At 39.1% G+C, this 16662-nt stretch overlaps 1 protein-coding gene across 2 annotated transcripts in view; it reads left to right on the forward strand.

The window, feature by feature from the left end:
* Nucleotides 1-16662, forward strand: part of SPECC1L (sperm antigen with calponin homology and coiled-coil domains 1-like) — a 150110-nt gene that overhangs the window by 79556 nt on the left and 53892 nt on the right. For both annotated transcript variants that reach the window (XR_001138164.1, XM_012661007.1), the window contains 4 exons: nt 518-591; nt 1929-2104; nt 5802-5965; nt 9759-9850. Coding sequence is in view for 1 of the 2 variants with exons in the window: in XM_012661007.1 (XP_012516461.1) it covers nt 518-591; nt 1929-2104; nt 5802-5965; nt 9759-9850 (506 nt within the window). In the remaining variant the exon portion in view is untranslated. The remainder of the gene's footprint in view (nt 1-517; nt 592-1928; nt 2105-5801; nt 5966-9758; nt 9851-16662) is intronic.

Here is a 16662-nt window from a genome sequence, read left to right on the forward strand (position 1 = left end):
AACAAATAAATCAAACACAATACTCATATATGACAATTAAAAACGTGTGCAAGTCTCTAAATATTCATTTGATTCAGATTTACCATCGTTAGTAAGTGGGGTGGACGTTCACTTTCTTCACAACTCTGTTCTGTCTGGATTTAATTTTATAATATGTATTCATTCCTGTTTTGATTATATTAAAAATAACATTACTTTCATTTTTCAAAGATTTAAATATACATGTATTCATATATTGGCATGAAGATACTCTGTATGTTGTCATTTTTAAGTCATGTTATCAGGTAAGTGTTAATTTGATCTCACTCATATAAGAATAAATATTTAAATATACATATTTTCTAAAAAAAAAGCTAATAAACTCCAGATGTCATCTAGTGTGATAGGGATTTTTTTAAAGAGTCTTTGGGCAGGATAGCTTTTATTGAATTTCATATTTAAGTACCTCCTCTGTTTATGTTGTTTCTTTGGAACACAGCTATAAGAATAAATATTTAAACTTTGGCGGTCTTTTCAGATACAGTTAAAAAACTCCAGGACCAAAAACATGACATGGAAAGAGAAATCAAGACACTACACAGGAGACTTCGGGTAGGATGAATCTTCATGTATGGTCTTGTTAGAAAACAAAATTTTCTGACATTTGAGCTGTAGTCACTGACCATGTTATCACTCATCTTCGGCTGTAGATGGAATGGTAATATTGGCCCCATTGGGCTTTGGGCAGAAAGCAAATGCTATCGTTTCAAATTGGGACTAGTGCTGGATTTTGGGTAGGAGAATGTACTACAGGGTGACTATCCCTAATCTGAAGTCTGAAATGCTGCAGAATCTGAAATTTTTTGAGCATTGGCGTGATGCTCAAAGGAAATGCTCATGGATTTTTGGATTTGGGATGCTCGTCTGGTAAGGATAATCCAAACATTCCAAAATCTGAAAAAATCCAAAACATTTCTGGTCCCAGGCATTTCAGATGAAGAATACTAAACCTTTGGTAATTTATGGGCAGTAATTTTAGGAAGATGGATTTAGGAAACAAGTGTTATATTTTGAAAAGAAAGTTTATTAGCTTTGGATTATAAAGTGTCCCAAACTAAGCTGCTTTCATTTGATTTTTGTTTTCTTTATTCTGTGGATTCGATCAGCTTGCCAACAGCAGGGCCGCCATAATGCCAAGAGTGGGGAGAAAGCTAATCTCATAGTTTGGGTCATGCCACAGTACTCAGACTGCCTTCCTGATGTCAGAAAATCACTTTGGGGACAAGGGGGAACTGGATTCCGGTGTGGCCCAGCTTTGGCTCTGGTGGAGGTGAGGCCGTGGGGAGACTTCCCACCCAGCCGCACCCGCATCCTCCATGGCTGTGGGAAGCAACAGACCATACAGTTCCTTAGCGCCTCGTTGTATAATTTTGTCTGCCTATATTGAGTTTGTTGTTTTTCTTCTGGCTTCCTCTTCCTTTTCCTTTTCTTTGATTTTTTTTTTTTTCTCCTCTTAGTCTTTGATGTCAGGATATTTATAGTTTTTTACTGTATGGTTCACATACCATTAATATACCTTCTTGAGCTTTTCAGAGGTAAAGCTTTGTAAATTTTGGTTGATGTTTATTTTCATAAGACTTACTTTGAGACTTGCATGAGGAAGGGAGGCTTGATATTTAGTTTCATTAATATTTATTGGGTACTGAGTGCCTGATGCCCCCCATATGCAGATCAGCTAGAAAACCTTTTCCTCATTAAGAACAAGTTCACTAATAATAGCTTCATTGCCTGTTATAAATAGGTAATAGCAATTCTCTGGGTTAAAAAAATTTAATCATCATTTGGGAGTACAGTGCATTATAGCAATCTAATCAGAAACAAATTTTATTGCTTTTAAATAAATCTTCATTGCTCTCTTTTGGAAATAAAAAGTTAGTTTTTTAATATAGGAAGAATCTGCGGAGTGGCGGCAGTTTCAAGCTGATCTCCAGACTGCAGTAGTCATTGCAAATGACATTAAATCTGAAGCACAAGAGGAGATTGGCGATCTGAAGCGCAGGTTACATGAAGCTCAAGAAAAAAATGAGAAACTCACAAAAGAATTGGAGGAAATAAAGTCACGCAAGTATGTTCTGAGACACCAGTGTGTACTTATTTTTCAGTAGAGAACACTTAAATCCCAATTTTGTGATGTGGTATTATGGTAAGAGTGTGGAGTTTGACACTTAGTAAGGTTGGATGTGATGGAAGTCACTCTACTTTTCTGAGCCTCATTTTATGATACATGTAAAATAGTGCAGTCTGGGCCGGGCGCGGTGGCTCACGCCTGTAATCCTAGCACTCTGGGAGGCCGAGGCGGGCGGATTGTTTGAGCTCAGGAGTTCAAAACCAGCCTGAGCAAGAGCGAGACCCCGTCTCTACTAAAAATAGAAAGAAATTAATTGGACAACTAAAAATATATAGAAAAAATTAGCCGGGCATGGTGGCGCATGCCTGTAGTCCTAGCTACTCAGGAGGCTGAGGCAGGAGGATCGCTTGAGCCCAGGAGTTTGAGGTTGCTGTGAGCTAGGCTGACGCCACGGCACTCACTCTAGCCTGGGCAAAAGAGTGAGACTCTGTCTCAAAAAAAATAAATAAATAAAATAAAATAGTGTAGTCTGTATGGCTCTTTCAGGGGTGTTTCACACCTCTGGAGGGAGCCAGAATGCTCCTGGCATAGGGTACATCATATTCTCTCCTTTCCCCTGTCCTCACAATCCAGCCATGTTACTTTTCAGATTCTAGCCTTGCGATGAAGGTGTGGACTCTGGAGCCTCTTGCTAGCTATGTGATCTTGGTCAGAAACCTTAACTTCCCTGAGCTTCAGTTTTCTCATCTTTAAAGTGGAGGCAATACTGCCTGCTTTACAGTATTGTTGGAAGTATTAAATAAGATAATACCTGCAAAGTGCTCAGGGCAATACTCAGTATACTTTAGTATTTTTGGAGTCCCAAGTAGAGAATGTAGGTGAGTTTCTCTCCATCACTCACTTGAGGAGTTTTCACTTGTTTTATCATATAACCGTATGAATCTCCACAGTAGTGTTTTTCACCCCATCTAACAGAGATCGTTGGAAATTTGAAAAAATTATTAGATGAAATGACATTTGTGATATGCTCTGAGCTCCACAGTGAGACTCCATCTATGAGTGGGGGCCCTTTGAGGTTATTATTAAGAATTTGATTATTCCTTACTTTGAGTAATTCTTAGGTATAGGGAAGAAAATTCAAAAACTAACAGAATATCTTTGAAAAGCTATCTTATCTTATTATTGCCCAGCTCTAGTGTATGGCCCAGAGAAAAACATTGCTAAGCATTTTTCACTGGCTTCTTTAAGCAGATTATTGTTTCTTTATTGGTGTAAAACTTGTATTACATTACTTTTTTTCCTGTATACTGTTACATGAATAATGTATCAGAAATCTTTATTCTCTACTGAATGAGCGAGTGAAATTCTACTCTTAAAGGATCATTCCACTGGATCTCAGAAGCTCATCAGTCTTGAGACACATATTTAAAAGAAGAACCTTTTGAAAGAGGTGGTACCTTGTACAGTAGTAGTTCCCCAAGTGAGGTCTACACATTTCTGGGCTAAGGCCCTTTCAGGGGATCTGTGAGTGAAACTGTTCATAATAATACCATCACAATGTTTGCCCTTTTCACTGTGTAGACTTCTGCCCTGAGAGTGAAAAGGCAAGTGTAAACAGTTGGTGGATCAAGGCCTTAGCACCAAATTGCACTCGTAGTCACTATATTCTTCACCATCACACACTTGCATTTAAAAAAAAATGCAGATTTCACTTGAAGATGTCCTTGGTGAAACAATAAATTGTTAATTCTGCTAATCATCAGTCTTCGAGTAAACGCTTTTTAGCATTCTATATGACAAAATGGGAAGCATGAAAAAAACGCTTCTGCTGTATCTGCTGTATAACGAAGTATGAGGCTGTCTTGAGGAAAACGCTGTGTGACTTTTAGTTTGAGCTACTTCTCTTTTGTTGTGGAATGCCACTTTTGCTTGAGAATGACTGACAGACAAACTGCAGATATTCAGATTTTGGTATTTGGTAGATATTTCTTGAAAATGATTAAGAGAGCCTGTCACCTCAGGGAAAACAACTAGCCATATTTGTTGCCAGTGATAAAATGTGGGCATTCGAAAGAATGTTAGGATTTTGGAAAACATCTATCTACCATTGGTGAGCCTGGCAGCTCCTCATATTTAAAGAGTTTTCTGATGAGCTCATTGGCGATATTAACAAATGTGCCTTTAATATATATATAGTATAATGACAGGCATTTGGAAAATTTGTGTAACTCAGTGAACCAGTATTTTCCTTCTGACCAATGAAAGATGTTAAATGATCATATATGGGTAAAAAGATGCATTCAAAGTACAAAATTGAGTGGATTTTAATGGATAAAATAGGAAAAGTTCATTTATATCATTTCAGATTCCACATTGAAACTAAATTTTAAGTTATTACCACTTGCTGCATTTTGGTGTAGTATCAAAGAAGAATAGCCACAGTTATCTACAAAGGCTATTAAAATATTCTTCCCGTTTCTATTTACATATCTATATAAGACCTGTTTTTTTAAATATCTCAATAGATTGAATACAGAAGGAATGAGAATCTAGCTTTCTTCTATTAAACCAGACATTAAAGAAATAATTTATAAATGTAAAGTGCTGTTATTCTTCTTACTAATTTTTTTTCTTTTTGGAAAATATAGTTATTTTTCATAAAAATATGTGATCGTGTTAATAAGTCCTGGGTTCATTTTTATTTTTGGATGAATTAAATATTGTTATGTATTTCTTAGTTTAAATTTAATTTAGTAGAAGATAACCCACATAAACAAAAGCTTTTGGGGTCTTTAGTCATTTTTAGGATGGAAAGGGTTCTAAGATCAAAAAATTTGATAATCATTGTTATAGATTCCTTATTAAAACTTCTAATCATGACAGCTAGCTGAACTTGAGATCCTATGGCAGAAGACTCTGCCAGAAGAGCCAAATGGCCACCAAAGATAAATTTTCCTAAGGACTGGCTTTATTTTGGTCTGTCTAAGATAGTTATGTGACAGGTACAAACTCTGCAATTACACTCTTATTCCAGGTGAAAACTTTTGTGTCAGTCAGCTCAGTGAATTAGAGTGGGCCAGAAATGAAATGGAATTGATTCTTTTCAGATGACTCAGGATACATCACACTGAGCTTCTAGGGAATTCATATTACTTACTAATATGGGTCTAAGGGTTTTTTCTATTTGGAGATCACAGCAGTTTTCTTGGGTTTTTGTTTGTTTTTAAGAGCATGGACTTTGGTTTCCCTTCTTTGTATTTCCACATCTAAGCATGACATGGTAGCTAGAGCCAATGTAATTATTCACATGTACTGGTGAGTCCCCAGGCTTCTCTGAAGGGTTGGGCCTTCTTGGCAGCACAGGCTCTGGAGATTCCCAGGTCTGAGTCAGGATCTCTGGCCAGTCTGCCTTCCATTTTACTGCTAATTGATTACTGATGTCCTAGCCTTACACTTACTCAGATGAAGATGGAATTTGATGATTATTTAACTTACTTAGGATAACCTGATATAAAAATTTCAGTATCATTTCCTGTTATTTATCAAGCAAATGAGAATATTAGACCAGGTAATTTACTAAGCTCAACTGATACAATTATTTAAAGATACTTTTTAATGCTTTTCAGTTGGGAGGGGAAAATGTGTATTTTTTAGTACGTAGGTAAAAATGCTCTGGTTTTAATATTGTTTTTAGGCAAGAAGAGGAGCGAGGCCGGGTATACAATTACATGAATGCTGTTGAGAGAGATTTGGCAGCCTTAAGGCAAGGAATGGGACTGAGCAGAAGGTCCTCAACTTCCTCAGAGCCCACTCCCACTGTCAAAACCCTCATCAAGTCCTTCGACAGTGCGTCTCAAGGTAACTGATTTCTTGTACCTTGTGCCATGGGCATGTGGTGGCATTCACTTAGCATATGTTCTCTGGCCTGCTTTGATATTCTTTACCATCTTAATCTCTTAATCTCATTAACTTTCATATAATATTGATGAGTTAGACTTAATATAAGGTACATTTTAACAGGAGATTTGAGATGTATTCAGCTTCAGAGGTGTTGGTCTCAGACGGGTGCATTAACCCATACAGAGATGTGTGTTTTCTCCCTAGGTGGAGCACACACATTCCTGTGACTATAAATATCTTCTCTGTGCCTAAAAACTTCCAGATACATAACTTCAGCTCTTCCCTTCCTGTGAGCTCCTCAGTTCTGTATATCCAGATGCCTACTTGGCATTGATACTCAGGTATCTCCTAGACATCTTTTATGTCCAAAACCAAGCCCTTGTCTCTCAGCGTCAGCCTTTCCTTATGCGTAAGTGGCAGCACTGCTCACCCAGTTACTTACACCAGAAACCTAGGAATCTTCCTTAAGTTCTTCTTCTCACCACTACATCTAGGCCTTATTAGCAAGTCCTGGCGATCCAGCCTCCCACACGGGTGTCTTTGCTAATCTACTCCTCCCCACCTCTGGTGGCACAGCCTTTAGCTCAAGCCACCATCAACCACTAATTTCAGTAACCTCCTGATTACCTCCCTGTTTCATTCCATGACAGAAAGATCTTTTCTTGTTTAAAATCCTTTAATTGCGTTATTATAGTTGGGATAAAATTCTGCTTCCCAGATGCCTGCATGGTCTCGCCTCTGCCGACCCCTTACCTCATTTGAACCACTCTTCCCCGCTCGCTGCAGTTCCGGATCCAGCCAGGCTCTGTCACTCAGGGCCAGTGCTTCCTCTCTGCCCGGAAGCTCGCCCTCCCCACCTTCACGTACCTGCCTCTTTTTCACGTCTCTAACCTCCTCAGCTCTGGGAACGGGAGAGGGATGTAGTTTTTAAAACAATTAATTGTAATATGTTCTTAAATTTTTATCTAGAAATTCTTTAAACTTTGTAGCAGCCTATTGGAATCTATATTCTGTGATTATACACAAATGAGTTTTCTTTGACTTAAAATTGGAGCAAAAGTCACACGTATACATTAGACATCCTGGGGAGCAGTTAGTATCTTCCAGTGTAAGATGGTATGTGGTCACAAAACCTGAAGTTCTTGTGCGTGATACTGGCACACATGTATAAAGATAAACATACAGAGTTTTTAATATAGCATTGCTTGAAAAAATGGAAAACCTGGATATTGCTTAAAATGCCCATTAAAAGGATTAAGACAATTATGACCCATTAATACAGTCATAATTCTACTTCTTGTTATATATTCATTTTCTTTTTCTTTTTTCTTTTTTTTATTTTTTTTCCTTCCTCACATCTGAGCTCATGGTAATATATATTGAAAAGAATTGAAAAATAGGTATTCAGACAAATATAGATGGTCCCTGACTTACAGTGGTTTGACTGTGAATAAAATATATGTGCTTTGAAAATAAAATGATGATGGAATGTCTACACTAAAATGTGCAACTACTTAAAATGTTAATAAAACAGGCTGTAATGCAGAAAAAGATATATCTGCCTCTATATTGACCTTTTTTAAAAAGCCAAATATGTTATTTTATAATCAAATATATCTAAATGACTCATCAGTTCCACTCCTAGTTACATACTCAAAAGAATTGTAAAACAGGTATTCAGACAAATACAGATGGTCCTTGACTTTCAATGATTTGACTTAGGATTTTTCAACTTTATAATGGTGTAAAAGCAATACACATTTGGTACAGTATTTAGTAAATTACATGAGATATTCAATACTTTATCATATAATAGGCTTTATGTTAGCTAATTTTAGTCAACTCTAGGCTGATGTAAGTGTTCCGAACATGTTTAAGGTAGGCTAGGCTATGATATTTAATAGGCTAGGTATATTAAATGCATTTTTGACTTATAATATCATCAAATTATGGCGGGTTAATAGGTACGTAACCTCATTGTAAATCGAGGAGCATCTGTACTTTCATATAAATGTTCTATTCACAGCAGCACTATTTTTTTTTTTTTTTGAGACAGAGTCTTACTCTCTTGCCTAGGCTAGAGTGCCGTGGTGTCAGCCTAGCTCACAGCAACCTCCAGCTCCTGGGCTCAAGTGATCCTTCTGCCTCAGCCTCCTGAGTAGCTAGGACTACAGGCATGCGCCACCATGCCCAGCTAATCTTTTTCTATTTTTAGTTGTTTGGCTAATTTCTTTCTATTTATAGTAGAGACGGGGTCTCGCTCTTGCTCAGGTTGGTCTTGAACTCCTGAGCTCAAGCAATCTTCCTGCCTCGGCCTCCCAGAGTGCTAGGATTACAGGTGTGAGCCACCGCGCCTGGCCTCACAATAGCACTATTCACAATAGTGAATAGTGATGGAAGTGATGGAAAGCAAGAGATGGAAATGACTCAGGTGTCCGTGCATCGGATGAATGGATAAACAAAATGTGGTCTGTGCATTAAATGGAATATTATTCAGCCATAAGAAAGAAATGAAGTACTGATACGTGCTGTGACATGGATGAAGCTTTATGACATTATGTTAATTGAAAGAAGACAGATGAAACAGACCACATAAGATTCCATTTATATGAAATATGCAGATTAGGTCAAGCTATAGAGCTAGAAAGCAGATTGGTGATTGCCAGGGACAGGGGAAGGGGTGGATGGGGAACAATTGCTTAATAGGTCCTGGGTTACCTTTTGGGGTGATAAAAATGTTTTGGAACTTGATAGAGGTGATAGTTGCACAATATTGTGAATGTACTAAGTTCCACTGAACTGTGTATTTTTAAATGGTTAACTTTGTTATGGGAATTTTATCTCAGTAAAAAAGAATACATCTAAAGCTGTCAATTCTAAACATTAGTACCTGGCTGCATGAAAGGTCCACGGTGATCTGCTGCTTCTTGCCACATTGCGTAATGTTCCTGAATTCATTTGTGTCTCTTGTTTTTAATTCAATTCAGCTTCAAATGAATAACCATTTTTATGTTGCCTTTACTAGAATCTGAGCTATGCTCAAGTCTCTAGAAATTAATAAATTAATTAAAAAAAGAATAAACAAGCTTTCACCAGTTCAGTCTAGAGAGGGAGACTGATATGCAAACAAATATTTACGCATCCCCATGTTAAATACAAATCAGGAAATGCATGAGGTACGAAGCGATGAACTCTGCAGGAGGAAAGATGAGCAGGAGTTCATCATTCTTTTGTTTAATACACAGTTTGGGGTTTTTTTGAGACAAGTCTCGTGGTGTTGCCCAGGCCGGAGCCTATGCTCACGCGACCATCCCACCTCAGCCTCCTAAGTGGCTGGAACTCAGGCGTGGGCCACCACACCTGGCTTAATATGCACTTAGTGAACATCCACCACATGCCAGCTTCTTACCTGATGAAGTTATAGAAATATTCCTCCTGGGGTTTTTTTGGTACTTGGATTTCTTTGGTGTATGGAGCGTGTTAACCACATCATGTAATTAAATGCAGAACCAGGGTTGGAAATAAACGTGACTACTCTAGGGAAGCAAGCAGTCTACCTGATGCGGGGAGAAGCACCTGTACGCTGGGGCACGGCTGTGAGTGTGCAGCATAGGTTAGGCATCAGCCAAGACAAGTTTCTACAGCATAGGAGAGCACTGGTTAATCTGGTGAATGCTTCAGTGGAGATGAGTGATTAAAGCTGCCGTTGTACTATAGTGCATTCATCATTGGCTGGTTGTTGTTTTTGTAGTACCAAGTCCTTCTGCAGCTGCAATTCCTCGAACGCCTCTGAGTCCAAGTCCTATGAAAACCCCTCCCGCAGCAGCTGTGTCCCCTATGCAGGTAAGTGCGTGGGACCACAGAAGATTCTAGGGGCCTAAGAATGTGAAAGTTAAGTAGATTTCTTCAAAGTCATTTACACGTTTATCAGGTAGGCAAATGACTACCTCATAAGGTTGTATTTGTTTCCTAAAATACTACGAATATCTTTAATTGAGATAAATTACATAAATGTAAATTGCGTTATTCTTCAATAGTTGAACATTTACCATGTGCTCTATCTAAACTGTTCCAAATGCTTATAATGTTAACTCATTTAATACTTACAGCCCAACGGGGTATTAAGTACTATTCTTATCCCTGTTTTTCACATGTGGAAACAGTGGTCCAGAAAGGTTAAGTAACTTGCTGAGGTTCATACAGTTAAGAAGCAGTAGATTCAAAACCTGGGTAGTCTGACTTCAGAGAATAAGCTATTAATCACTACACCAAGACACCTCTCTAATTAGCTCTTGCTGCATAGCAAATCATTTCAAAACTAAGTGGCTTACAATGGGAATTTTATTTTTTACATTTTTCTAGGTTGGCTGGACAGTTCTTTGTTGGCTTTGCCTGGGCCCACTCCTGCAGCTGTAGTCAGCCAGAGAGGGCTGGGGTCTGGGCTTACAGGATGCGTGGGCTCCCCTGTCCAAGTGATTTTTCTTCTTGGGCACCTTCATGGCATATTTCCAGTTCCAAGAGCATGAAAATGGAAGTTAGACCTAAGCTTGGAACTCAGACAGTGACCCTTCTGTCCCACTTTTTTGGTCCAGGGAAATCACAGGCCAGCTCAGATTCAGTGGGAGGACTCCGCCTAAGGCGTGAATTCAGAGAACAGTGATTCACTGGGGGCTGTTCTGTTACAGTCTAGCTCAAGGGTGTTCCTGATCCATTATAAATAAGTTTCAGAAGTTGTTCCTCTTCGCCATTGTGGAAATGCAGACCAGAAGCGCAGGGCAGGTGATTGTTACTCTGTGGTTCTCCCGAGGCTTTCTTGTTGTGCATTTTATTCAGCCACTTTTGGTAGGTGTGGCTGAGGTGGAGTATTTCCACAAAGGTGTGAGTAGCCAAAGGAAAAATGGCCTAAAACCCAGTATCCTGTGATATAAGGCAGCCTTGGCTGCACCTCTTTCCTGAAATAGGGTTTGGGAGCTTTTTTGTTTTGAGTTGAGACTTTCGTGTTAACTAGTGGCCATGTGTTTTAGGAGTGAACGTCTTTCTTTGTAAAGTTGAGGAAAAAAGTGTGCTCCTTCTACATTCCTAACGTTGCAAGTTAGTGGCTTCGTATTTCCATGTATGTACTAGATGTTACGTCTTAATTTAAAAGGAAGGGAAGGGGAATTCTATATTCCCCCTACAGATTTAATGCTTTTTGTGTAGTCTCTATTGATCAGACCTTTTCTGAAAGACCTGAAGATATAAATAAAAGCAAAATAAAGGTGCCAAATATAATAAACTTCAAATAAGATGAAGTTCAAATAATGTTGTCAGTTGAAGTTTCATAACATACCAGGCATTGCTTTGTAAATAGGGAGGAAAGATCTCATTTCTATAGCTTGAAAAAGCTAATAATTACAAGCTACATTCAGTAGCTTTTTTGTACATGATTAGTTAGTCCATTGCTTCTCAAACCTAATTGTATATTAAAATCATGTCGAAGCCGGATGCAGTAGCATGCACCGGTAATCCTAGCTACTTGGTGGGCTGAGGCAGGAGACTCACTTGAGCCCAAAGGTTTGAGACCAGCCTGGGCAACATCATGAGACACTGTCTCTTTAAAAAACAAAAAATCACCTGGAGAGTTTTTAACACATGAATTCATCCTAGGGATGAATTCCCTAGGCCTCATCCTAGGGTACCAGAATCTCTAGGGCCTGGGGCTCAGCATTGGGATCATTACTTTTTCAAAAGTCCCTGGGTAGGAATTCTTCTACTGGCCATGAGGTAGTAACAGGGGCTGGATTATTCTGCCATTATGAACAACTAGAACACTGGAAAAAATCAAGGAAGCATTTATTTTCAGACTTCATAAAACAAGCAGTACAAGACTGTGATTGTGATCCTTGAACAAAAGTTAAGAAATGAAGTAAATCCTACTGTGTCCCACAGTCTTTTCCTGGAGGCACTTTCCAGGTGGTGGTACAGAGAGTGTGAACCCACATGGAGCAGGGAAGGGAAACCAGTGGGATCTGAGGGGACACAAATCAGTGTTCAGGGAGAAAGACTGTTAGAATTTACAGGGCGGAATACTGGGAGGGTGGAGATATGTAGAGAAAGGGTTCCAGAAATCTGATAGGTGTCCTTTCGAGTCTTTGCTTGAATGCCAGTCTGTACATGCATTGAGAGAAACCCCACAAGCCTGGGCAAGCATAAATTCCAAAGAACAGTTCCCAGGAATGGAGAACTATCAGGCAAGCACTTCCCAGTTCACGCAGGGCAGGGGATCATTTGAGTTCCCAGCAGCCACTGTGGAGAAACCTCTTTGAATAGGTGGAGCATTTGGTAGAGCCTCCTAAAGGACCACACTTTAAAGTGGAACCAAGTAGCCCTAGAGTAAATGCTGTTCTAGATACGCCCTAAAAGACCTTAAAAATAAGCTTCAAGAGGACCGAGAAGACCCATAAGTAAGGGTGGTAGGCAGCCTGCAAAGTACTTCCCCGGGTCCTTGACTCTTAGGGTCGTTCCTCATGTAATCTGCTCATGGTGAATGCTGGCTGCACTTCATGATTCGCTTCCAGTGAACAGAATATGGCAGAAGTGATGGGATAAAGCTGTCACTTTCAAGATGAGGTTATGAAAAGATTTTCTTCTGTCTCAAGTATTCCTCTTGCTATCTCTTAGATCCACTCACTCTGGGGGGCCCAGTTGCCATGTTGTGAGCCACCCCTCATAAGATCTTGGAAGCAGATCTCCTGAGGCTTGCGAGCAGCATGTAGATGAGCTTGGAAGTAGATCTTCCTCCAGTTTTCCTCGAGATAACTGCAGCCTTGCCGGCAGCTTGATTGCCTCCTCACGAGAGACCGTGAGCCAAACGCACCCGGCTAACTTTCTGACCCATAGAAACTATGAGAAGGGCCGGGCGCGGTGGCTCACGCCTGTAATCCTAGCTCTCTGGGAGGCTGAGGCGGGCGGATTGTTTGAGCTCAGGAGTTCGAAATCAGCCTGAGCAAGAGCGAGACCCCGTCTCTACTAAAAATAGAAAGAAATTAATCAGACAACTAAAACTATATAGAAAAAATTAGCCGGGCATGGTGGCACATGCCTGTAGTCCCAGCTACTCGGGAGGCTGAGGCAGGGGGATCGCTTGAGCCCAGGAGTTTGAGGTTGCTGTGAGCTAGGCTAACGCCACGGCACTCTAGCCTGGGCAACACAGTGAGACTCTCTCTCAAAAAAAAAAAAAAAAAGAAAGAAACTATGAGAGCATAAATGTTTATTGTTTTATGCCACTAAAGTTTTGGGAAAATTTATCATGTGGCATAGATAACTAATATAGTAGCTTACCTCCAGATCAATGTAATAATTCTTAAAGGAATACAACAGAATACAAGACTCAATAATGAAAAATGCAGAGTCTGGGATTCAACAACAAAAATTACTGGACAATGAAGAGGCAGGAAAATGTGACCTGTAATCACGAGAAGAATCAGTCAATAGATGCAGACCACCTGGAAAGGATAGAAATGATGGAATTAGCACACAAAGATGTTGATATGCTCTCTGTGCTTAAGTATGTAAAGGGAAACATCATGCACAGATGAAGAGAGAAGTGGAAGATACGAAAAAGGACAGAAGAAAAGATCGGTACATTGAAGGACACAGCAGTAGACGCTATCCATATCCATAATGAGCCACAGAAAGAAAAAAAAGAATGGGAAAAAAAATGAACTCAGCGTTTGACTTACGAGATAAATCAAGTGGTCTTACATACCTGAAATTTGAGTCCAAGAACAAAGCAGGGTCATGGGCGGTGAGGGAGGATGTGTTTGAAGAAATGATGGCTGAAATTTATCCAGATTTGAGAGAAAACTGACATTCACAGATCCAAGAAAATCAGGAACCTAAAGCAAGATAAGCATATACAAACACTCCTCCCAACCCCCCCACCACAGGGCACTGCTGAAAAACCAGTGACAATTAAAAAACTCTTGCGGACAGCCAGACAAGAATGATCACAGACTTCTAGTTGTAAACTATGCAAGTCAGAAGACAATGGAGTGCAATTTTTAATGCTGAAAGAAAAACAACTGTCAGCTTAGAATTCTGTATCTTCAAAAAAAGAGTAATATTAAAATTTGTTAGATAAATAAAAGCTGTGGGAATTCATCATCTGCAGACCACAGGGAGAAAATGGATGAAGGGTACGTGGGACTCCTCTGTACTATCTTTGCAGCTTCCCATGAATTGCTAATTATTTCAAAATAAAAAGCATTCCATAAAAAGAAAAATCGAGGCCCAGGCGGTTTTACTAGTGAATTTAATCAAACCTATGTGAAAGAAATAATTGCAATCTTGTGCAAAGTCTTTCAGAAAACAGAATAGAAAGATGACTTTCTAGTTTATTTTATGAAGCCAGCATTACGTGATAGCAAAACCAGACAAATTAGAAAAAAAGAAAACTGCTAAGCAGTATTCCTTATGATTATAAATGCAAGCTCAAAAGAATGTGTTAACAAATTGAATCCAGCAATATATGAAAATGATAGTCCACCATTACTAAGTGTGGTGTATTCCAGGGATACAAGGTTAATCTCAACAGAGTAAAGGAGAAAAAAACATTAATTTCAGTATCTGTAGAAAAAACATTTGACAAAATTTCACACCGATTCATAGTGAAAACTGTTCAGCAAACTAGAAATGGAAAGGAATTTCCTCAGCCTCATAAAGGGGATCTGGGGAAGGTCTGTGGCTAACTAACATCATCCCTCACGGAGAGGCTGCGTGCATTCTCTCTGGAATTGGGAACAAGGAGAGGAGAGTATCCACTCTTACCACTTGTTTCGTTCAACATTCTGCTGGAGCTCTTGCCCTAGGAAGTAAGCAAAAAAAAAAAGAAAAAAGAAAAGAAAAAGAAAGAAAGAATACAGATCAGAAAGAAAGAAGTAAAACTGTCATTATTTGCAGGTGACATGATCATTTATGTAGAAAATCCAAAGGAATCCACAAAAAAAGCTTCTTGAGTTGAGCAGTGTTACAGGATACAAGGTCACTATACAAAAATCATTTGTTTTTCTATATATTAGCATGAACAATTGGAAATGGAAATCCTTAGCAATAAATTTAATGAAATGTATACAAAAATGTGTATAACAAAAACTATAAAAATATTGCTGAGAGATTAAAGAAGTAATAAATGGGAAGAAATGTCATATTTACGGATTGGAAAACTTAATATTATGAATATCTTGCAGATCTCCTTTAAATTAATCTATAGATTCAACATTATCCCAGTTAAAATCTTAGTGCTCTTTGGGTAGAAATTGACAAGACAAATTTATATGGAAATGCAGAGGGCCCTGAATATTCAAAGCATCTGGGAGGAAAAAAAGAACAAATTTGGAGAACTTGTGCTACCTGACTTCAACACTTATTATAAAGGTAGAGTGACGGAGACAGTGTGGTGCTGACATACGTTTCAACGTGGACATCAGGCCAGTGGAATAGAAGAGAGAGCTCAGAAGTAGGTCAGTTTATTTCCAGCAGAGGTGCCAAGGTAATCCAACGGGGAAGGGATAGTATTTTCAAGAAAGGTTTCTGAGACAACTAGATAACCAAATGAAGAAAAAAAAATAACCTCAATCCTTACCTCGTGACATATACAAAAATTGAAATTGACTGTAGGCCTAAATGTAAAACCTAAAACTGTGCAAATTTATCTATCTATTTATTTATTTATTTATTTAGCCTCAGCCTTGAAAGTAGCTAGGAGTACAGATATGCGCCACTACACCCGGCTAACTTTTAAAAAATTTTTTTTGTAGGCTGGGAGTGGTGGCTCACGCATGTAATCCTAGCACTCCTGGGAGTCCAAAGGCAGAGAATTGCTTGAGGCCAGGAGTTCAAGACCAGCCTGAGCAAGAGCAAGACCCTGTCTCTACTAAAAATAGAAAAATTAGCCGGGTATCGTGGTGTGCACCTGTAGTCCCAGCTATTCAGGAGGCTGAGGCAGGAGGATCTCTTGAGCCCAGGAGTTTGAGGTTGCAGTGAGCTATGATGACGCCACTGCACTCTAGTTGGGGTGACATAGTGAGACTCTGTCTCGAAAAAAAATTTTTTTTTGTAGACACGGATCTTGCTATGTTGCCTAGGCTGGTCTTGAACTCCTGGTCTCAATTGATCCTCCCACCTCAGCCTCCCAAAGTGCTGGGATTACAGGTGTGAACCACCCTGTCTGGCCTATAAAACTTTTAAATGAGAACATAAGAGAAAATCTTTATGACCTTTGAGAATGCAAAGATTTCTTATTTAGGATATAAAAAAGCATGGACCATAAAAGCAAATTGATAAATTTGGCATCAAAATTTAAAATGTCTCTGAAAGACATTAAGTAAATGCAGAGTCAAGCTATAGACTGGGTAGAATGTATTCACAATACATTTATCTGACAAAAGACTTGCATCATATCTCAGTAAGAGGACGACGGACAACCCAATAAATGTGGGCAAAAGATTTGAAAAGACCCTTCCTAAGAAAAGATATATTTATTTATTTATTTATTTATTTTTTGAGACAGTCTCGCTCCGTCGCCCAGCCTAGAGTGCCGTGGTGTCAGCCTAGCTCATCGCAATCTCAAACTCCTGGGCTCAAGCAATTCTCCTGCCTCAGCCTCCTGAGTAGCT

This window comes from Propithecus coquereli, unplaced genomic scaffold, assembly GCF_000956105.1.
Source record: "Propithecus coquereli isolate 6110/MARCELLA unplaced genomic scaffold, Pcoq_1.0 Scaffold698, whole genome shotgun sequence".
Lineage (NCBI taxonomy): Eukaryota > Metazoa > Chordata > Mammalia > Primates > Indriidae > Propithecus > Propithecus coquereli.